Source organism: Ornithodoros turicata, chromosome 4 (assembly GCF_037126465.1).
Source record: "Ornithodoros turicata isolate Travis chromosome 4, ASM3712646v1, whole genome shotgun sequence".
NCBI classification, from domain to species: Eukaryota; Metazoa; Arthropoda; class Arachnida; order Ixodida; family Argasidae; genus Ornithodoros; species Ornithodoros turicata.
The window spans coordinates 21476197-21500648 of NC_088204.1; the positions used below are offsets into that span (position 1 = coordinate 21476197).

Here is a 24452-nt window from a genome sequence, read left to right on the forward strand (position 1 = left end):
ATTGTCGCAACGTGTGCTGACTTGGAAACATGCTAAAATCCCTGACTTTTGCGAAATTCTATTTCCGCACGCACGTAATCTCAGTAGTTGTTGGTTTCCCCAATTGTTATGTTGTGGTCGAACGGTTATGGTTGGGGGGTGGGGCTAGATATGTAGAGTTAAAACACGTGGAGAGGTAGGTGACAGCATCGTTGGTCACTGAGTTTGCATAAAGTATTCACAAACGGTACAGGTGATAATAAATTTAGATTACAATTGCCATGGATACTGAGCTGGCGTTTCCCTTGCCTGGTGGCTCTCTGGCATCAACGAAATTATGTCTCTGCACAACTTTAATAGTATACCCTGCAGAAACGTTTGAAACGAAAATGAAATTTCGAAAATGCAGAACTACACAGCAATTTTTAGACATTATTTCATTGAACAGTAGACATGACTGCACCTTTAGCTTAATAATTACGTGAGGTCTCTTTAGGTTGCCGTTTAGAAAGCCCTGTAATGAGAGGGGTGGATTTCTGCGTGTTTTGCTGCACACTCAATAGTGAGTTTCAGTATAACGTACCCTGTCGCCTTTGCACACGTAAGGGACAGCATTGGTGGTTCGCACGCGCAATACATAAGCAGGGCTTTGCGCATTGCGCAAAACCAAGACGCTATCCCTTACGTATACGCAAAAGCGACAGCGTACGGTATGCTAAAACTCACTATTGTCTATTACGGGTCTTTCCTATAAGGATGATCGTGTAGTACCGCAATTTCACCTCTCCCTCGTATTCCACAAGGAATGTATCAAAAGAGAACACCAACCCATCCGTCACAAACCAGGAAAACTAAAATCCACCGCAAAAAAATAAAAAAGAAGGAGAGAAAGGAAACCGTAAAAACCAGCAACCGTAAAAATGTCAAACCCATGGAGGAAATTTGGAGTATTCGGCTGCTTTTTAATTTCGGCGAGGTTTGCCTGGCTAGAGTCATGCCTAGCAAGCTCCTCGCGTCTCATACATGTTTCATTACAAAAAATTACGAACGCGCAGTGTAACTTTGTCTAACCTAGACCCACTAAATAAAGGTGCGTTGTACTGAGCGATTGTAATAAGCTTCGCTCTAGTGGATACCATTTAGCGAGACAAATCTAACCGAAGGAAAGCAGGAGACCCGCCCCGAAGTTACTACTCAAATGTTACCACGTGGCTCGTAGAGGGCGCTCCAGCTGCTGGAGAAACTCTACTGCAAGGAGCGGATCCTGCCCTCGCCCCCTCATTCTTAAAGGTACTGTAAAGCAGTAGACAAGCATGACAAGCAGCAGCAGCAGCAGTAGACTGTTCGCTATTGGAGATGACAGGTTTCTTCGTCGATGGCGCTTCCATCCGTCGCTTTCAGCCCGAGGTGGCTGCGTTACGATCAAGGGCACGCCGCCGTGAACTATATCATATCATTTCATCGATCCCCATGTTGTAAATAACCGTTGTACATAATCGTTGCGTCATCCTGCAGCCCCTGAACATGTGACCATACCTGTCTCATACCTGTCTCATTAAATTTTCCTATGACAAGCATGATATGCCGGTGATGTGACTAGAGACTTTGTTGCTTCTAAATACCATATACGGACCCATACGACCGACAACGCGCTATAAATATTTTTAATTTGCCATGAAAAATGCGGCGTAGTGGAGCGGTGCGACGCCTGGTGTCAAACAACCCCCTGTACAGCGGGCAACACTGAAAATTGGTATTACACACTATTACATCGGAACTTCGTTATTTTAGTAACCATATTATTAGTTTCCCTGTTTACCTATGCATTCTGAAACCCCTGTTAACAGCGTTTTTTGCGAAGTAACCCAGCGCTGGCCGCTGTTCGATGGAGGCTCTCCCTACTTCTCTACTGCGCCTGCGCGCTCCTTCTGTTCACGGCCTCTTTCGTACGAACAAACTCTCTCTGTGAACCTCTGTGAACAAACAAGTCCCGACGCTGTCTGGCTTCTTGGACGTCTGACACATTTTTTTCTCAAGGGCTCAGCATTTCATTTCAGTTCGCTTATCCGTTTATCCTCAGGTGTGGATCGTTGTGTGAATTGCAGGGACGGATTTTATGGTGGATTGTGGTGGATTGTTATGTCGGGCCCAGCGTTATACGCATGCAGTGTGATTGCCGCCGTATATGGCAGGAGTACGGGATCATTTCGAATGCCTAGAACAGTGTTGCCCGTAATCTTTAATTGTAATTTTCTAATTAATTGTACCGTCGATTGGAATGAAACTTGCGCAGTTTTTGTCGTGGTGGCTTGGACTATCGAATAGCCACACTAAATGACATTTGATCGGTGCTGCTTTACAGTACCTTTAAGAGTGTGCGCCTTCCACAAATCTGCCTTGTAAACACGGAGCTTCACCGCACAGCACGCTCCTATAGCCAGCCATCATTCCGAATGACAACGTTCTCTCCTTTGACTCGATAAAAACGTGGGGCGTAGATCATTTTTGTGGCAGGTATGAACTGCATAATGCCACAAAAAATGGCGTACCCCCCTCCCCCGATGTCACTCGGGATGATGGTCGACTAAGGGTGTGCTATGTGGCGAAGTTCATTTTGAGGAGAGTGGAGTGACAATGGTATCTTTCTGTGCAAAAAGCACTTATTTTGTATTATGAAAGGACTTGGACCTGAATATAGTACGTAAGTCATTACAACTGTTGCTTGTTATTATACATGAGATTCACGGGTAAACATAAACAAGCTTTTCGGTGTCACGAAGACCTTCAGGTCCTTCCGCGACTAAGGATGCTCGGAACCAGCCACCATGCGGAATGATAGCTTTCTCTTTCCTGATTTGTTGAAAACGGGATGCTATACGCCTCTCTGTGGCAATTTGAATTGCCATAAAAAGGCGTATACGGCCCTCTCTCTCCTCAAATCAGAAACGATAGCAGTATCAGTTGCATTAGCGGTTGGCGCAGACCGTGTTTGCTGCGAAACCGAATGTCGTTTGGGCAACAAACCGGGAGCGGTACAGAAGGGCATATATAGTAGCGAATTACTCATTGTTAAAGGAAATAACCTCCAAGTCCATGCGCTTTCTTCCATAACTATCATCATTTCACTCGTGCCGTTTGGTCCGTGAAAGATTCGCTACTGAGCGAGCATTGAACAGGCTTTGTCCTCGCTGTCCCACACCTATCATGTGTACCTAAAGCTCCAAATAAAAATATTTTGATTTGATTTGATTTGATTTGAACACCTTCACTCTAAAAACAGAACTTCAGCGTATAGCACCCTGTGTGCCAACAACAACAACAACGACAATAAATGAAGGAGAAGTGATGATGACATGGGATGCTACCCCGTGGTAGTCACGGGTCCCTACCCCATACTTCGCAACCAACCATTAGCACGAATGATAGGGTACGCCTTTTTGTGGCTATTATCATGTATCCAAATTGCCACAAAAAGACGTACGCCTCTCTCTCTCTCTCTCTTCGAATCGGAAGCGACAACCTATATAATTCGTGGCAATAGTTGACGCACAGCGTGCTATGCGGCGAAGTTCTGTTTTGAGACTGTTACAGAGACCACTGCTGACAAGACAAACGAGAGGCTGTTCCACTGTCCGCGGAATCGAAGATAAATTATGCACGGTGCCTCCATTGAGTAACTACGTAATTAAATGAGAGGCTACACTCTTAAAAATGAACTTCACCGCAGAGCACGCTCCAAGCCAACCATCAGCTCGAATGATATCGCTATGTGCCCTGATTTGCTCAAACCAGTAGGCGTACGCCTTTTTTGTGACACTTATGCTGTTCATAATTGTCACAAAAATGGCGTACGCCCCCCGTTTTCAGCAAATCAGGGCAGATAACGATATCATTCGAGATGATGGTTGGCTACGAGCGTGCTATGCGGTGAAGTTCATTTTTAAGAGTGTAGGGTACGCAAAGTTCTTCAACTTCCTTTGATAAAACTTCATTTTGAAAAATGGAGAAGAAAAAAGCTTGAACAACACGCGCAAGGCACACGGCACAATGGCATAATTCTTCATTGCACCACTCACTTTCGGATTATACGTGGCCTTGAACTGCTTTAAATTAGGTGAATTACATCTTTTTCTGCCGGTACACGCACCCGAGGTGTTGCCATTAAAATGTTGCTTAATGTTTGTGCATTGCCCCTTTGCGCGGTACTAAAATAGCTTTCCTCATACGGCAGTTTCTATATGTTTCAGGCATTTATTAGTCTAAGTTTTGTAAATGAAGTCTGAAATTAGCCGCGCCAAGGGCATGCCCCTATCACACTATTCAAAAGCGAGTGCGCACCACGCAGTAAGATTTTTTAACACAAGAGTGAGTAGCCGACGGGATAACGCCTAGCTGGGTTTTGAATCACGAGCTGTTCCCGAGCTTTTTGTGTTCTGCCTTTTCCTTTTCCTTTCTTCTCCTTTCCCCTTTTCTGGAATAGCAAGCGGACCTCCGTCTGGCTGACCTTTCCTTTTCTTATTTTTCTTGATAAACATATCCCCCCCCCCCCCCGAAGTGTTTTTACGATGTACGATGTCTTATACAGGACTGTACTGTATACACCTGCACATTTATCCTATCACAAAATTGCTATACTGTTCGCGTTTGCTGCCATCCCTAAGGAATATTCTAGTGACAAAAAAAAAAAAAAAAGAAAACTGCGGAATATCGACATTGCGTTGGAATGTGTGTCTATTTATCGTCTGCTACGGAATATCTTGTAGCCGTGCTCCAGGACATTTCTCGCGGTATGGTGGGAGAAGTCGTTGAGCACTTGTATATACTCAGCAGCAGCTGAAAGCAACGACGTTGTTCGCATCTTCCGCTGGAGTATTCTGGGGAATGTCGCTTCTGAATACACGGAATGGTGCGTCTTCCACTTCTCGCCTTTTATTCATCCACAGCAGCTGTTGTGTTCTGGTATGGAGCAGCCGAGTGTAGTTTTCTGAAAATGCTTCCTCCATTTTCTATTTTCACCTTCAAATATACGTATTCATCAGGATCAAAAGAACAAAAATAGAGGTTCTGCAGAGAGAGAGACAGAAGAGAATATTTTCTGTAACGTTATAGATTGGAAGACTCCTTCTGATTTCGTAGGAGTTTTCGTGCTACTTGAGGACTTTTCTCGGCTATGGCTTGCATCATTCACATGAGTCAGCAGCTAACGTTCCTGTCATGTGTCGCGGTCGACAGGGTTGGAATCATGTTTTTGGGAGAAGGGACGCTTGAATCCAAAAGTATGCAAGACACCGTTTGTTCCTTTTCACTCGAACCACAGAATGAAGTTCATAAATAAATTAAAAATATATATGTATATAGAAAAAAAAAAGAAACAGAATGTTTATTTTTCAAGAAAGCCGAAATCGGTTATCCCGAAATCCCGGGAACTTTGGCATCGCGAAATTCTGGGATTTCGCACACTTAGAAATGAACTTCGCCTCATAGCCCGCTCCTACACTCGTTAAACAAAGCTTCACCACGTAGCAGGCTGAAGGCCAACCATTGTGCAGAGTGATACCTTTATCACTCTTGATTTGCGGAAAGCGCGGGCGTACGCCTTTTTGTGAGAATTAACATTTCGGCATAAGTGTCACAAAAGGCGTACGCCTCCCGTTTTCAACAAATCAGGGGAGAGAACGATGTCATTCGGGGTGACGGTTGGCTAGGAGCGTGCTATGTGGTGAAGATCATTTTTAAGAGTGTATCCAACCATCATCTCGAATGATATCGGTCTGCCCTGATTTGTTGAAAACGGGAGCCGTACGCCTTTTTGGGACACTTATGCTGTTCATAATTGTCCCAAAAAAGGCGTACGGCTCCCGTTTTCAACACAATCTACGTGAACGGAATGTCTTGCACAAATCAAATCGAAACTAACACAGAGCATTCCAATCAGAAGTCGACGAGCGCTATACGCCCTTAAAAGATAACTTCACCGCATAAGCCTCTCCTAGACACCAACAATCTCGAATGACATGCCGAAAACGGGAGACATACGCCTTTTTGTGGCAGTTATGCGGCTTCGTTAATTGTCACAAAAAGTTGTACTGATTGTGATATCACTCTGTGTGCCTTGAGCGTGTTATGCGGTGGAGTATCGAAAATACGAGAGTATAAACACTCAAGGCAGAATACTTGAAAATGACAGTAATTAGAGTAGAATAATAAACAGTTAATATAATCACGGGCGAGAATGATGTCATTCGAGATGATGGTTGGCTACACTCTAAAAACAGAGCTTCACCGCATAGCACGCGGTGCGCCAACAATTGCCACCAATGATATGGTTATCGCGTCTGATTCGTGGAGAGAGAGGGGGTGTACGCCTTTTTGTGACAATTTGGACATATGGTAATTGCCACAAAAAGGCGTACGCCTCCCTCTCTCCTCGAATCAAAACAAATAACCGTATCGTTCGCGGCAATGATTGGCGCACTACGTGTTATGCGGTGAAGTTCTGTTTTTAGACACGGACGACATCTGTCTCTGCATCGTGGGGACGGAAACGGAGAAAGTTCGTGACACAGCTGCACTCTTAAAAACGAACTTCACCGCATAGCACGCTCCTAGCTAACCATAACCCCGAATGATATCGTTATCTGCCCTGATTTGTTGAAAACGGGAGGCGTACGCCTTTTTTGTGACAATTATGAACAGCATAAGTGTCACAAACCTGCCCAGTCCTGCCGCACACGGGCAAGATACGTGTTGCACTTTCCTGTCATGAAAGGCAGCGGTGACTTTGTATGAACTTGAGACAGTCTGTGTTTCCCCATTCATTATCATTAACTTATTTGTTGTTGTTGTTGTTGTGTTGACCTAACATTGGCTTGCGGACAACAGACGTTTCCACCCATTTGCAGAGCACAATTCCAATGTAGACAGAATCGAGGAGGTCGCTGTTGCCTCAGCCCTGTAGTTTTCCCTGTGTAGTTGCCCTATAGTGTTCTGCTGGTGTGCCATCAATGTCTGTTTTGTTTATCATGTACTTGTACAACACTGAAAAAGAATGGAAATACAGAAGTGCAGTTTTGTAGTCGTTATTTTTTGCTTCGTATTGCCATACTGGTCTTAGCACAAAATGCATTTGTTAAACAACATACGACAGAACAAGCACTGTACATAGTGCGAAACTATACGACATTGCAATGATAGACATCCCAGAAAAACGTTTTTTTCTGGTTTTTGTAAGACCTGGTTCGAGAAAAAGCATATTTAGTTCACTTACGTGATCTCGGTATCTTGAGCCATCGTCGTGTGTCGTCGACCCATTCCGTGTCAGCGCTTACAATAGCGCTTACGGCAGTTATTATTTACGTGCCATACGTCTATGGTGATGAAGGAAGACAAGAATTTGCAAACAAAATGTAACGTGCTGGCTCGCTGAGCTCAAGATCGCGTGTTCGATCCCGGCCGAGGGCCGAGTGTATAGCAGACGACAGTGCTACAGCAGACGGCAGCAGAAGACGCTTACGGTGTCGTCTGCTAAGTGTCGTGTGCTAAGTGTGCAGTACGCCATTCCCGATATTCCGCACCCTATGAGTGCTCAACATAACACTGGACGGAACTTCGGTTCTGTGAACAGTGTCTTCGCTTTTTCTTGCACAGAATCTTCCGCGAATATGTCGCTCGTATGAATACACGGATAAGATACTCGAGCATCAATTTTTTTTTCTTTCTATCCTTATTCTCAAAAATGACCACAAAAAAAGAACTCCTGCTTCGAAGATTCCACTCTGTGCCGCGATTCCAAAGTGCGAAGAAAACTACACCCACTGCGAGTGGCAAAGCTGCCAGAGATGACACACATTTCTCGCAAAAACAAGAGGTGATGAACGAAGCTGGCATTGGGTCACTCGCCAAAGCGAAAAGTCCTTGTTGCATAACATGAGTCAGCAATTACCTGTGTCCTCGGGTGAAAGGCCCCGAATTCGTGTGGGATAAGAAAGGAAAGTCTCCGAAAGGAAAGGCCAAATTTGAGATCAGAATGGCTCTACCAGAAGAGGGATCTCGAGCACACGTTAACAAAAGGCAGAAGCACTAACAACATTTAATGAAAAGTCATACCATACACTCTTAAAAATGAACTTCACCGCATAGCACGCTCCAATCCAACCACCATCTGGAACGATATCGTTATCTGTCCTGATTTGTTGAAAACGGAGGGCGTACGCCTTTTCTGTGACAATTATGAACAGCATAAGTGTCACAAAAAAGGCGTACGCCTCCCGTTTTCAACAAATCAGGGCAGATAACGATATCATTCGAGATGATGGTTGGCCTGGAGCGTGCTATGCGGTGAAGTTCATTTTTAAGAGTGTAGAGCCACACGGCAAACATAATATATTAAACGGAATGGCAGTAACTTCACATCCTAAACAACCTCGAATGACATCGTCCTTGTAGTGGCGCTAGTGGGGTGGCTGGCGGACACCGAAGACGATGCGCGAGAGCATGGCCAGGTCAGTGTGGTTCTTCTGGCTGATTCGTCTGGAAGCACAGCTTCCAACATCAACTGTCTCGTCCCTATTTACTCTTATTAAGCCGTTGTTATTGCACGCATATCGGCTATCTCAACTGGTAACGAGCGGGTTTGCTGTCTGGAAATGCAATTGAGAAATGCATATCTGCTATCTCAGTTCTCTCCCCTGGTTTGTTGAAAACGGGAAGCGTACGCCTTTTTTTTTGTGACAATTATGCATGACATAATTGTAACACAAAAGGCGTCCGCCACCTGTTATCAACACGGGGTGAGGACGCTGTCATACGAGATTATGCTTGGTTAGGAGGGGATGTGATGTGAATAAAGAAAAAAAATGGGGATGTGAGTTTCGACGAAGTCAAACTGGCTACCCCGGTTAGGAGGGGAAGTTACTGCCATTAAGTTTAATGCATTGTGTTTGCCGTGTGGGTACACTCTTACAAATGAACTTCATCGCATAGCACGCCCCTAGCAAACCATCATCTAGAACGATATCGTTATCTGCCCTGATTTGTAGAAAACGGGAGGCGTACGCCGTTATTTCTGACACTTATGCTGTTCATAATTGTCACAAAAAAGGCGTACGCCTTTTTTTCTACAAGCCAGGGCAGATAACGATATCATTCGAGATTATGGTTGGCTATGAGTATGCTATGCGGTGAAGTTCATTTCAAGGAGTGTAAGAGTAGGGTAATACACTCTAAAAACTGAATTTTACCGCACAGCACGCTGTGCGCCAACCATTGCCATGAATGATAGGGCATCTCTTCTGATTCAAAAAGAGTGGTGACGTACGCCTTTTTGTGTCAATTTGGATATATGATACAATTACAAAATAGGCGTACACCCCCTCCTCTCATCGAATCAGGCGAGGTAACTCTTATGGGCGAGATAACATTGCGAGTTTGGATATATGATAATTAACACAAAAAGGCGTACGCTCCCCCCTCTCCATTATTCATCATAATGGTTGGCGCAAAGCGTGCTATGTGGTGAAGTTCTGTTTTTAGAATACATAACTGCACTCTTAAAACTGAACTTCACCACATAGCACCCTCCTAGCCAACCATCATCCCGAATGACAACGTTCTCGCCCCTGATTTGTTGAAAACGGGAGGCGGAGCTTATTCTGTGCCGTGCATAATGGCACAAAATAGGCTCCGCCTCCCGTTCCCTCCCGTCGCCTCGTAGGCTCGCCTCCCGTCCCAGCACCATAGTGCTGTATCTTACAAACGTTCCAAGCGTGTACGCTTATTAAAAACAAGCAAAGATAAACAAAACAATTACCATTGCAATTCTAAGCTGTACTAATTTTAAATTTTAAGTATTTTGGGGACCATATTTTTCTTCTATAATTCTAATCTAATCTAATCTATTATAGCATTGAAGGGCGTTAATCCCTTATAGTCTTGTTGAACCTAAAAACGACACTATCACATGCCGGTTGGTTTGCTTTGATGAACACAATTCGAAAAGAACAGAAAGAAATACGCACTCTCAAAGCACAACTTCACCGCATGACATGGTTGGCTTTGGGCGAATTGGACACAAGACACACATCCGCGGCCAGTAAACTTCGCGAAATCTAGATGCTGAAGTCCGTGGCTTGATTGCCTTACTTTGTGATACGCTTTACGTTGTCCTTATCATATCAAATTAAAGAGGCAGTTTGCGCCTACGTGTGTTGCGCAGCAGTTGAAATGCATGTAACTAGATCTTTTTCAAATCAACAATCAATCAATTGAAAATTTGTGAATTCACGAAATTCGCGAAAATTGAGAAGCGCTCGAACAATAACGATCTTACAGTGTTGGAAAATGCCATCGAGGAGCCGTTCTTGCAGGTTCAAAAAAAGGTGATTTGTATGACGTTGAGGGCTTCATGGTATCCTGCGGTACTCCTGTACCCATTACATTTTGTGATGCCCTTGGTGGGCATCATATACCATCATCGAAACCTACTAGCTTGGCAGCGAAATTGCTTTGAGATGATCTCCGTATTATTTTTAGTCCATCCAACTCCAACTCCAAGATGAACGTCGGCCTAGCCTTTTTTTAAAAAAGGAAATAGTTAAAAAGGAAAAGGAAAGGAAATAAACTCTACGACGTTTCCCGTTCATCTATTCTTAGACGGAGTGCTTTCCTACTCATTACAAGCTGATTCCACATCAAGGAGAACACGTTATCGGGGCGTTATCGCTATCAGCGTCGGCATCACTCACATTGACCCCTTTCTCTCGTCTTGTAATCGTACGAGTACACTCAAGGTTATTCTTAGTATAATACACTTTCTCTCCGTTCACTTTCACTTGCGGTGATTGACCTTCGAGTGCCTCTTACGGGCAGCCTCGTGGAAGTGCTCGCTTTGTTACCTCAGGGTCCCCAGGGAGACTCCGGATCATTTCTGGTAACTTTTTCCAGGAACCTGTTGTTGTCCAATCTGGAGCTTGAATACCCTTATGTCGGTATTTCTTAAATTTTCGATCGCTACTTGTACTACTGCTCTCGTCAACTCTCTGAACAGAGGTGACCGCTGATGCGGGTACAATTACGGTTACCCGCAAGTACCCGCGCAGTTCCGCGATTTGCTGGTAGAAATTCATTGCCGCTGCGCGGGTTGCCGTAAAACGCGGGCCATATACACGCACTGCGCGCCGCGGGCCGCACTGCATCCGCGGGTAGTACGGGTATACCCGCACCACATACCGCAAGTTGAGGTTACGGGTGGCGCATCTGCGGGTACAGCAATAAGGAGCGGGGGATTAGTATGCGTCCTGGGCCCACTTCAGGTGGAACTGTGCCGACATTCGTCTGAAAGTCATTGGAAAACCCAGGGAAAACCTGAGACAGCACAGCCGGTGGTAGGATTCGAACCCACCACCTCCCAATCTACAGCACGACCTTGGCTACCACCAACGAGCTGGTCGGCCATGCTGCTGGTAAGATACTACGTATGTGAGTATGATACACAATAGTATTGTTGCATCGTTTAATGGTTGGCTGGGAGGCGTACGTTGAGGACACTATAGCTGAACCTCAGAACTTGGTTGTGCCATCCTTCTACATAATATATGTCGATAAGTGCAAAAATCCAGGAACCAGGGAAAGTTGATCAAAGCGAAAGCCGGAGGTTCCGATGCTTGGAACAGAGACTATTCTTCTAAGTACCGTATGACGTCCATCTACCGGCCTTCTGACGAAGGCGGTGCCCAGCCGAGGAACAGCAGCTCTTCCAAATATCGGAGGCGCTTCGGATACAAGGTTTTTCTTTTGATCTACACAGAATCATAGCGACACGGGTGCGAGAGGGGCAGCCGCCCGGGCGCCGAACTGCAGGCCCTGGCAGGTTGGACAGTATAAAGTGGGAATGAAGAGAATTCGAATTTACGATCTCGGCAGTGCAAATAAGCATTTTCTTTTCTTTGTTTACAGGGTTTCTGACGGCTACGGGAGAGGGGGGGGGGGGTGCGCTTCAGACTCACCCTGGGCGCAAACTCGCAGGCGATGGCTCTGGATCTACAGCGCATTTACAGGTCTTTGGATAATGTTGATCATAGATTATCCGGGGTTTTGGGTGACTCCAAAAAAAGGGGGGGGAGGCAGGATCGGCTCGCCGTTGTTGGCCACACAGAAGTGGGCGTCGTCACGTCTATAGCGAAAAAATAAAAAAAAAATAAATAAAGAGCTTCACCGCATAGCACGCTGTGCTCCAACCATTGCCACGAATGATAGGGTTACCGCTTCTGATTCGAAGAGAGAGAAAGGGGCACGCCTTTTTGTGTCAATTATAATATATCGAAATTGCCACAAAAAGACGTACGCCCCCCTAACTGTTCGAATCAGAAGCGATAACCCTATCATTGGCGGAAAGGGTTGACGCACAGCGTGCTATGCGGGGAAGTTTTGTTTTTAGAGTGTGAGCCATTGGTCACTCACTCATCTTGCAGAATATGGCCACAGACTCTTTCTGTCCAATTTGTAGGTATAAGTTCGAAACATTCCCAAATGCAATAGAGAAGAAATTCAGTTGGATACAAGTTGGTTAGACATCATTATAAGGATGACGCAAAACGTATAGCGAAAGATATACGCGGGAAACCCAAGCTGACGTTTGTCCCGTGATCGTTCTTATATTTGCAGATCGCCGTTTTTATAACGACTCCCAGCTTTCCTGTATGGTCTGTATCATTTCGTAGATTGCCGAAAGGATTGACTTTCCCCATTACAGATCATGCCCTCGCAGAACGCTTACAGTCATGTTTAACATATAAGAACGGCATTGCGGGAGCCTCATTTAAAGGTGGTAAGAACTCCTATCTGCATGTATTTAGTTACGGGTTTAATAGATGTAATATTGTTCTTCTACGCTTCTTAATTCTGTTTACAATATATTGTTCAATACTTCTCCTTCATAACTTGTGCAGCGTTAATACAAAAACGCACTCTCTTTCGTATTCGGGCGAGTACACGCACCGCCGTCCAGATACCTCTATCCATCATTACGTCATCTGAAGAATTGTAGCACCCAATCAGACGCCAACGCGGAGGTACACATAACGTTCTGCTTTATCCTCTTCAAGATGAACTTCACTACATGACACGCTTCTAGCCAACCATCATCCCGAATGACAACGTTTTCGTCTCTGATTTGTTGAAAACGGGAGGCGTAGCCCATTTTGGAGCCGCGCATAATAGATACATATCTCGTTATCAACAAATCATGGGCGAGAACGTTATCATTCGGGAAGGTGGTTGGCTAGGGGCATGCTATGTGCTGAAGATACGCGCCTATCAAATTCACCTATACAAAAGGTGTCACAGACAACACGTTGAAATCGCCGTTTGGAGCCGACACAGTCGGCGGGCTCGCTTGCTACAGTTCATAGCTCATTTAAGTACCAGAGGCGGGCATGATTTTGAAACGTCGTACGTGTAATGTCTTCCAGTCATACTTACACTTGACAAAGCTTGGTTCCATAGTTAAATGCGATAGGGGTGTGGTATACAGCACCCAAGATATCGTTCTTACAGGTTGAACACGGCTGTAGCTGTGTTTGGGGGACTAAACAGAAGAGCATAGTACACAGGGTGTGTCAGTTAAATCGCCGGGCTAAATAATTGGCGAACGGGTGCACCAATCGACGAACTTTCTTTTTTTACGACCATCTATCCGATACCGCCGACAATCTGCGCACCGTGTGAATGAGTGGGAGGCGTCATTATTTAACTAAAAATCCAAATGAGTTTCATAAAAAGACATAACTTCTAAAGGAGGGCGCCGTTGGCATTAAAATGTGTACTACCCCTTTTGGGACCTTCAGTGAACACCTTTTAGAGAAAAATCTGCCACTGAAGCGGGTCATTTGTTGCAGTAATTAATTGGTTCCAGTTTACATATTTTTGTCGCGGCTGGTCGCCCTGAAGAGCAAAAAGACGCTCTTCAACTCCCTTATCCACCAATGACACACACACACACAAATAGAGATACGATGATGTGATGGGGTTGATGCCGGCAAGCAGGCTGGGCGCTGCCCCAGTGCCACTTGTACGTGATGATAGATGATGATGGATATGATAAGGGGTCCGGTAATCAAAGCAGGGTGGAGAGGCCTGTTGATGACAAGAAGTCCCAAAGGTGACGCAGATCTTGGCGTGTATGAGCTGGACTGGACAATGGGCCCAGCACCTTGCATATGGTAAATGGGCGATGATCGATCGCATGCAGTTCGTGCTGCAAGATCGCACGCTCCCGCTGGTAGTCCGGGCAGTCCATAAGTAGTTGGTGCAGGTCTGCACGCACACTGCATGCTGCACAAAGGTCCGAGGGCGCACGGCCGAGACGCTGCCTCATAACTGGTGTAAATGCAACATTCAGCCGCATGCGGTGAAGCAGGGATGCGTAGTGTCGCGGAAGGCGATGAGGAAGCGACAGTGAAAGAGAAGGATCCACTGCGTGGAGCAGAGAGTAGGGTGTAATGTCATGCAGCCACTGTGATCTTGTCTTGTCTGCAGAGAGAGCACGGACGAGGGCCTGACGATCACCTTTGGGCAAGATGATAGAGTGGGCTGAAGCTATATGATGACCCCGCAGGGCCGCCCGGTCGGCCTCTTCATTGCCGGGTACGCCGACATGACCAGGTACCCACTGTAATACTATGCAGTGGCCCAGGTCCAGCAGCTCCTTGTAAGTTTCAAGCACGTCAGCAACAATGGACATGAGAGGACCTCGAATGCCCATTGTTGCGAGGCATTGGATAGCAGCTTTCGAGTCTGTGTAGAAGACCCATGGCCGAGATGAACACTGCAGGATCTTGCGCATGGCAAAGAGCAAAGCATGTAGCTCCGCACATGTTGACGACGTCAGATGCGAGAGACGGAAGATACCAGTTATGTCTTCGGACGGAATAATATAGGCGCATGCAGAGCTATCCACCAATGAATTATGCCCTTACACCAATGAATTACGTGCTTTTGCGTGTTACGTCCATTACGTGTTACGCTCCTTACGAAATGAATACCATAGCCCACAACTTGCTAGGAGTCCAGGATTTGGCCGTGTGTAAGCGGAAAAAGAAGACGCTTACCTATTGTTAAGCTGCTGAGGTACATAACAGCTGGACCAGCGCCAGGGAGCATACGATATCCACCTTCCTTTTTTCTCCTATTTTTCTTTTTCTTTTTTTTTGTGTGTGTGAACACATCCCCCCTCCGAGCTAAGGGCTCTTATTAATAGCCCTAACTGTAGACGCTTCCACGGATAACGCTCCTCATAAGAGATATGGGCTTCTCAATGGCAGATCTCAACTTCTGTCTGGGCAATGCTAGGGTAATGTCGTGTTATAGTAATTGTTCGTACAGCTTCTGCAATTTACTTTTCTCTCTAGGGTTCAATACTTTCCCGCTCCAAGCAGCATTTTTTACATGACATCCCGCAACATGGATGGGCAGGGCCAGGTCTCTCCTCAGGACCACTGAACGTGTCCTGAAGAAGTGGCAAGGTGCCTGGAGCTTGGGAACGACGATGGGTTACCCCGTTCAAAAGCTAGAAAGATTTCCATCACAATCGTCTTGTCATCTACGAGTATGACCACCAGTTTAGCCAGCAGCTTATAGGTAGACTGCTGATGCGCATACTCCTAGCTACGCGGGCTCTAATGGTAACTTGAGAGAAGATTGTATTACAATTGTATTGAAACTGTACTACGCAAGTGTACTTTGGCACATTAAATATCCTGAACAGATTCCTCATAAGATGTCTGGGTTGCTTTGGGCGCTGGATCAAGTGTTGGTTGTATAGTGTCAGAGGCGCACGAAACAGCGGTACGAGGACAGGTTGCGGTGGATGGTGTCATTGCCGTATAGTGTGACCACAGCAAGGTGCGTAAGTATATTAATACAAATACTGCAAAGCTTCTAACTGGACACCTCCTACTTTAACTACAGGGTTGACCAAGATGAAGTACCATGTTCCTTCCCCTTATCAGCAGAATGACCGGGTAGATAAAATCAGGTGGTGGGTTCGAATACTATCACTGGATGTGCGGTCTTCGATTTTTCATATGTATTTTCCAGCAGATTTTCCACAGGGATGTCGGCACAGTTCCCCTTGAAGCCGGCCCAGGACACATAGTAACCCCCTGTCTGCTCATTAATGCTGTCTTCCCTCCATCTGTCGACGCCTATACACTGCTCATAAACACTTGCTTAGCGGCGCAAACATGGAAAAAGAAAAAGAAAAATCAATCCTTTCCTTCTTTGAGGAATATTGCTGGCACGGAGGACAACCGAAACTTTTGTCAACGATTTGGGGAGTGCTAAAAAAATCGTGTAAAAAATTTTGAACTTCCCTCGTCCCTTTCGCCTGGCGCGGTTATTGACCTTTTCCCTCCCTTTGCACATGCTTGTGTCGCCAGATACAAACAGTTTATTTTACGGCCCTCATTTGGTCCCATCCTGCGTCTTGCGTACGCCCACCTGTCCTCGTGGCAGCCGCCTTCCTGCTTTTCTCGGCAGTGAGAAGACCCGTTGACGCGCGCCCCGTTGCCTCGCCCTGCCCCTCAACTTTTACCTTCACCGAGCCGGCCGTTCTTCACTCCCCTGCGTGCCCCCACCGTGGCCAGGACGAGACAGTCGAACGCTTCCTACTGCACTTCAGTTTTTACGCTATAGTTTTCGAGAAGCCTATATCAGTCTCCCTCTACGTCTACTGGGAGTCATCGTGTCCCTGTCAGCCCTCGTTTCATTTCGAGCCCCTCACACTTCCAGTTGGGATAGATCTGTGGCAGTGGGCCTTTCGTATTTGCTTTCCCGCCAGCGTCTCTTCTAGCCCATCCTGCATCATCCCCCATCCACACACCATCATGCCTGCACCACCATCCATTGAGTATTATCGTGCGCGCGCTGAAGTAGCTCTCATTCACCACCGTCATCACCTCCATTCCCCGTCCAGTTTGTGGTGGTGGTGGTGAAGAGGCTCGCCGTTGCCGGCCTCACAGAGGTTTGCGACCTCACGACTAACGCCCTGGCGCGAATGTGCGTCCTGGGACGACTTCTAAGGGAACTGTGCCGACATATGTCTGGAAGCCGTCTGAGAAAAATCCAGGAAATACCCCAGACAGCACATCTAGCGCCGGAATTCGAACCCATCCAGTTTGTCATAGTCATAACATAGTCTAGATTTCATACCCCTTGCCAATCTCCTTCGTGGCTAATGGCTATACTCCATGAGGCAGAAGAAAAAGAAGGCGTGTTTACTAAAAGTGTAGCAACAAAAGAGCATATTATATATCTCGCAATTGTTACAAAGTATAGTAAATAACGCAACAAAAAATTTAGGCAACACCGCTGCACACGAGGCTTATAGCGGGCGGTATAGGCTAGAGTCACTAAATAGGGGTTCAGAGTATCGCATTCCTTTTCCGCGCCGGAGCCGCCGCTCGGTGTCCGCGATTGGGCCGATCGTGTCACGTGGTTTCTCCTTCCAAGAACACAGCGTCCATGTTGAGTCCCCTCCAACCAAAACCGGCTTCCTGGGTTGCGATCTGGCTCGGCTGCGCGCAGTTCTCTGGCGGAAAAGGGGGAGATTGGCGTCCCATTGCTAGGTGACCTTACGTGGCGAATTTCCCCATTCATTATCATTAATGTATTTGTTGTTATTGTTCCTAGGTGGCGCAGCCGCGCCGGACCCGAGATGGCGGGCTCGCTCGCTGGCGTGGCTCAGTGTCGCTAGTCTTCCCCATATTTAGTTACACCAATATAGGTCCTTGGAAATGTGGGCATTATTATTAATTTTTTTAAAAAGTGCAGTGTGTTGTCGTCTACGTCTTGCGTTAGTCCTTCGTCTTTCACTCCCTGCCCATCCCCGCAATGAGGACGAAACTTATTGATTTTAAGTAATTTTTAATTATCGCGAGTTATCGAAAAAAAAGGGAACAAACTGGCGATTTATTGCGTAAGATTTCAGCGCATTATGCTCTTCAATGTATAGTTCAGCTCCCAAAGCCCTTTTTTTTTTGTGTGTGTAAACTCCGTATTTTATCGTGGGTCAGCTTGTACATTGTTAAAAGAAAAACATGACAGAACGACGGAAAACGGACGGACGGAACGGACGACAGAAAACGGACAGAACGACGAGTTCACGGTACAGACCAAAGATTAGATTTATTTTCAGTTCAGCACTTGGGATTGATTGTTCCACACTTCATTGGTAAGCGGGGGAAAAAAGAAGCAAGGACTTTCAGCCTGAAACGCTATGCATTTCTAACAACCACATGAAAACAAACATAATTGGATTGATTTAAAAACAAAGGAGAAATATCTCGGAAGAAAAAACTCTGCCGGCCGAGGAGCCGACGACACCGATACGTGGACATAGGATAGACCATGCACTCACAATAGCGCGTGTACCATGCATACGTGCAAACAGGCTCAGATTTTTTCTTTTAAAAATAGACATATTTATTACAACCAGCGTTGCTTGTACTGCAAGGCCTTGACGTGAGGGGGAGACTGCGTTTGAGGTAAGACACTCTTTAAATAAAAAAAGACAGCTGAACAATAACATCTATCTACGGCTTAAATCTCTGTAGAAAAAACGCCCAGATAATGGTAACAGACATGAAAATCATTTACATGTATCGGCAAGGCATGTGATTAGTTGAGCAGTATCATCTTTTTTGTGCTGGTTTTGGTCTGTTCGAAATATACATTAGGTTCATTTTTCTGTGACGATTCCATCTCATTGGAGGTGAACTGATAAGTTAGAACAATGATGATTGTTTCGAACGTGTTTAAAAGAACATGTATGGCATTGGTCTTGTAATGTCTCTCGAAGAACATACTTCCAGAACTCGATGACGAAGTAACATATGTGGTACTTTAAGACGGCTACAAACAATTGGGTTACGTGTTTCGGCATTTGATAAAATATAGTAAGTAAAGAAAGACCGGTTGTGCCAAAGCGGTGATCTTGTTTTTTTCTTCCTCCCGCTCGATGTGTATGGCACATGAAAACATATACGATGTGTAAATCTAAAGTAAGAACGAACTAGAATTTACGCTCGTTAGCAGCGTACGGAAATATTAGCTGCTTGTTCAGCCGCTGTGGTGTTGGTTGACATCATAATCATCTTAAGATTTGGAAACAACGCGTTTGTAAAAATATGATCACACATGCGTTTCAAAAAGCGCCGCCGCCGAAGGACGCCATGCGAAAGGCGCAGAAAACGCCGACATTCATCCAAAATCCAAGCCAAGCCCGTGACTTCATCGTACACACATAAACTTGAGCCAGCAAAGAAGTCATAAGTCACTGCCCTATGCTTTCTAGGCAACAATATTAGGCACAATCACTTTTTAACTACATTTCATCAAAATAACACGACTTGGACGACGCTAAACGTTTGCCTTCACGCACCGGTTCTGAAGAGAATCCTTCACCTTTGTTACGTTGTCTTCACAACTGTCTGTTCCATCTGTACAATATACGCTCCGCAGAACTTTGAGATTTACACATCTTTCGCAAATAAATATGGGTCCATTCAGTCACCATGTCACGCTGCTCTAGAAATGGCGTCAGAACGATGTCATTACGTCGATTCTAGCTAACACAGGCGCACGCACATACACGCAGATGTCCCTTTACAATATTCCAGCTCTTGGGAGAAGAGAATCATCGAGAATCATTCAGTGGCTTGGATTGTCTTCGCGACCGTTGTCGTCAACGTGAACATGGTGTGGTCGGAGTTCAGGTGGGGTCCTGCACGCAACATCCACGACTGTCGCAGACATCGGAATAAGATGGGGAGGAGGTGGTGGTGGTCCAAAGTCACCCGCTGGCGTCGGTGGAGGAGTGTTGGGATGGTGGTGATGCATCACGTGATGCGGCGGTTGCGGAGCACCCATCATGATGTCACGGAGATTGGCCACTTCAGCAGCTAATCGCTGCATCTCTGATCGCAACTGGAGATTTTCGGTTTGGAGATCGGACCTGGCCGCTCCGCGGCGTATGTTGCCAACACGACTCTTCCGTTCGTCCCTCCTGGGCGAAGGCGCGTCCGTACTGGACGCACCGCTATCACCATCCGACGAGGCAGTGTCGTCTCGGAACGCGGGCCGTCCGGGAAGTTCCGGCGATGAAGATCCTCCATTCACTTGCGGAGGCATCACGACAGCGTCGCCTCCACTGATGTGCCACTTATGCCTCAACTTATGCGGCAGGCTGAAGTGGTGCTGTGGCGGGCTGTCTTCTGCCGACGACCAGGAACCCGAAGACAACGGTGACTGGTCTTGGTCAGTCTGTCCTCTACCGTCGTCGACTACCATTGAAGGAGGAGGCTGAGCTTGAGGCTGAGAAGGCATACCGACGGCGCCAGGAGGCATCGGCGGTGTCACCAGTGCTGGCAGCAAGGCGGTTAGCAACTTGTTCCGCCGGCCCCTCAGATCCGCCAAAGCACTGTCTGGTACGTGGCGCGACTGGGGCGGCTCCTGTTCAATAAGCATCGGTGACCTAATACCGTACTTGTCACGCAGAGCTGCCAGTTCAGCTTTGAGACAGGCGTTCTCTTTAGCGAGTTCCAGGACACGAGTCTCCAGAACCATGTCGTTGAGACGTCGCTTTTCGCGGGAACGTTTAGCTGCTTCGTTGTTTCGGCGGCGTCTGTCCCAGTAGGTGTCGTCCTTCTTGTTATCCGGGATAAATTCGCGTTGCTTGCGTGAGGGGAAGAGCGTATCCCGCGCTCGCAGGTCGACGGCAGCGGCGGCCATAGAGCAGAGCCAGTCCCCCCTCGGCTGCTTGGCCAAGGGTTCGCCCTCTGTCACCATCATGCTAGTCCATCCGGAGTCAGGCCACCGCGGTGACCACTGGGGTTGGTTCAAGCCGGGTTGAGGAGGAACTGTGAGAAAGAAAGGGAAGCAGGGTTAACATCCGTTCATGAAGTATAGCGAATACGTCGTTCGTTAAATAGGTTATTATCGTCAAAGTTTCCATATCCGTACACATACTGCGGGTTGTATATAAAGTATCATGACGTTTTCTGCGACCATGCATATCTGGTTCATATTGTCCATGCCCCGTCATACACCATTTTGAGTGATTCTGTCCTCGGGAATAAAAAAACAACAACAGCGAGACAACAACACGTTTTGCATAAGCGTGTTTTAGCCCGTTATGTTTGAAGCAAAAAGAAAAACGGTAACAAAGCCTAAAATTCCCCACCCACCAGAAGCAAGCGAAAACGCGGGTCTTAATCATGTTTTATTGACGCTATATGTGCCTTTGGCAGCTTTTCTAATAATAAACGCAGTGGAACACGTTGAGTAATGCCGATATTATGAAACACAACGCGAACAACAACAACAACAATAACATGCTGGACATAATACACACACAGACGTCATACTTCCCATCATGCACGGTCTAAAAATACGCCCCTTCATACAAAGTTTAGTCACTCACGTAACCCCTGAAGGGGGCACTAGTGGCTACTAACGAATAGGCAACCCTAAACCTAAACCTAAACCTAGAGAGTGGCCCGCTGCTGCTACTGCGACTACTATTAGAATAGAACAGTGTCGGCGCGCTGCGGAGAAACGGTGAACTACCGTAGTGTGAATAGCTTTCTCGCGTCGTCTGCTTTTACGCGTTTATTCCGCGTTCAGTGCAGTAGGTGGAGCATTGGGGAACCGAACAGTATCGTACCATCGGCCACACAAGTGATCTGCCGGCGAATATACGCAAGAATTACGGAAAAGAACCCTCATCTCCGTACCGAATATCGACCGGCGTGTTATCCACGCTAGAAACGTGACGGTGTCGCCAGCTATAGGTCGATCTCGCAGTGAATAGAGACAGCCGCCACGATGTAGGTCCGCAGAAGTTTGGTCTCGGCTATCGTTCGTTGCCATTTTTCAGTGACTCTAGTTGCTATACAGGGTGATTCACGAACCATGTCATTTGGGGTTTATAAGCAAACGGTAGTACGGAAAAATATACGGTCAACGGTTCCCGTGCGGCATTTAAGTTTGCCATCTCCAAAAATACTTTTGTCGAATTTCAATTGCAATAAATTGAAATTTCTGAATTGAACTGAAATTTACCTAGTCAACATAACGTGTGTGTGTGTGCTTTTTTTTTTTTTCACAAAATCAGGAAGCCCGAGGCGAACTCAGCGGAATACACCGGAAGCCGAAATCTCTAATGCTACAGCGTGCAAAAAAAAAAAAAAAAAAAAAATGAAAATCGGCTTTTTTGACGCGCGTGTTTCAACGGCGCACGAAATCGGCCGCAAAGATGCGATGGGAGGAGGACATGCCCCTGCCGAGATGATAGACAGAACACTGCAGAAAACAAGAGGAAAGGAAAAGGAAGAGACATCGCGACAATAATTTGAGGCAACATGGATTCCCATTGGTACATGACAGGGGCATGTCCTCCTCTCATCGCATCTTTGCGGCCGATTTCGTGCGCCGTTGAAATACGCGCGTCAGAAAAAGCCGATTTTCACTTTTTTTGTTTTTGCACTCGCTGTAGCATTAGAGATGGCGGCTTCCAGTGTATTCGAGAAAGTTCGGCAGGCTTCCCGATTCTGTAAAAAAAAAAAAAAAAAAAAAGAAAACGCTATTTTGACTAAGAAAATTTCAGAGTTCAATTCAGAAATTTCAATTATTGCAATTGAAATTCGACAAAAGTATTTTTTGAAGATGGCAAACTTAATCGCCGCACGGGAGCCGTTGACCGCATATTTTTTCCTTCTACCGTTTTCTTATAAACCCCAAATCATATGGTTCGTGAATCACCCTGTATATGCAACGTAGAAGTCTATCAACATTGAAAACATGAAAATTTCCGAGATATGGTACAAATAAAATTCACTCAGTACAATAACTAAACAAGAGATGGACGGTGAATATTGCATGGGAAGTTCTTGGCAGTCAGCCACATATTATCAACAACAACAACAACAATACATGATGACGATGACATGTTATCACTTTAAATTACTGAACTGTGAATGCTGTATATTCGAGGCTATCTGTTCGTTGCTAAAGTAGCGACAATTAAAGTGCGATATCTGTCGTGCCCAGTGTAAATACGTACAATGAAAAGGAGGCTGCATCTATGTTTAAAGGGCCTTCGCGCAGTATATTTGTTGTAAAGGATGCGTGTCAGGGCTGCGGAGAGAGCGGTGGGTGCGGTACGGAGAAGGTCGCGCCATCAGAAGGTTACGACATGCTAAGTGGGTAAAGGTGACTCCTTGACTCAAAATATGGCACCTACTGTCGCGCGGAACCCTCAGCATTCGGTGGCCTTCGTGGATGCGGGCTGCATTAGAGTATAGTATGAAACAGCGTTTGCATAGCGAACGAATCATATGTCCATCATCACGTGTTTCAGCGTGACCTCAATCCGACAATACCCAAGGAGGCTTGGAAAGTGAAGTTGCTTTTGTATGTGTGTGTGCGTGCGTGTGTGTCTGTCTGTGTGGTTTGAGCTCTAGGGGAAGCGAGCAAATATTAAAAGTGAAAACCTGGGTAATTTGAATGAGAACAATGACAGCATTTTCAGGTTAGTATATTTCGTTCCGCCGCACCATAAATGCTCCACCATGCATAGGTGGTGACCATAACAGATATTCTTCACGGTTTTAATCTGGCTAGCAGAAGCTCGAATAAACACACTTACTAAATTGACTTACACTGTCATACTTCAGGCATAACGCTAATACGAGGCAGCTGCTCGATTAATAAAACACATGCTTCTGGATCGGAAAACCGATAGACGCGCAGGCGCAATGCAGTCGAAGCCCCGTTAACTGTTTCGTATTCGCCGGCCTTTGTTAATTTGAACCTCGACATGTTCCCGAGGCACGCCCGTCTCTATAGACTGTGACGTAAAAACAGATTTACCGTCACTTCTTTTCATGCATAATTTGAAAAACAAGTTCCTCAGAGTTTTTCGACCCTTTAGCATTTTGGAAAGACGTTCCCGAACGGTACAGCTGCTGGAAAAATCGGCAATTAGGGGGGAGAGAAAAATCGACGGATTGCAAAACACAAAATGGGAAATGATGAAAAGAAACTACTATGACCATCCTTCGCTTTCGCTGCTCCTGTCCTACATAGGCATAACCTGCAGTGTGTTATCACTTTTGCCCTAATTCGGAAAGAGAGAGTGCAAATGCAGTGCAATGCGCCCGCAGTTACGACGAAACAGCCCAAGTGCTAAAAATAGCTCCACAAGCCAGGGTCGGCGGCGCATCGGCGGCGACGTCGGACTGGACGAAAAAAGTAGGCCGACGGTCTCGCTTTTCACGGCGCGCGCCCAACTGGAACAAGGTCGTCGCCATACGACCACGACCACCATATCGACGAACCCGGGGCCTGAAACCACTTCAGCTAATGAATCATTCGTCGTCGCTCTGCGGATTGACCGAAGATGGAACCAGGATATAAAT

General features: G+C 46.2%; 1 protein-coding gene across 2 annotated transcripts in view; it reads right to left on the minus strand.

The window, feature by feature from the left end:
- Window positions 1-18139: 18139 nt before the first annotated feature.
- Window positions 18140-24452, minus strand: part of LOC135392793 (nuclear factor interleukin-3-regulated protein-like) — a 59523-nt gene continuing 53210 nt past the window's right edge. For both annotated transcript variants that reach the window (XM_064623510.1, XM_064623509.1), the window contains exon 2: window positions 18140-20891. In XM_064623510.1, the coding sequence (XP_064479580.1) occupies window positions 19684-20823 (1140 nt within the window). In that variant the 5' untranslated portion in view covers window positions 20824-20891 and the 3' untranslated portion in view covers window positions 18140-19683. The remainder of the gene's footprint in view (window positions 20892-24452) is intronic.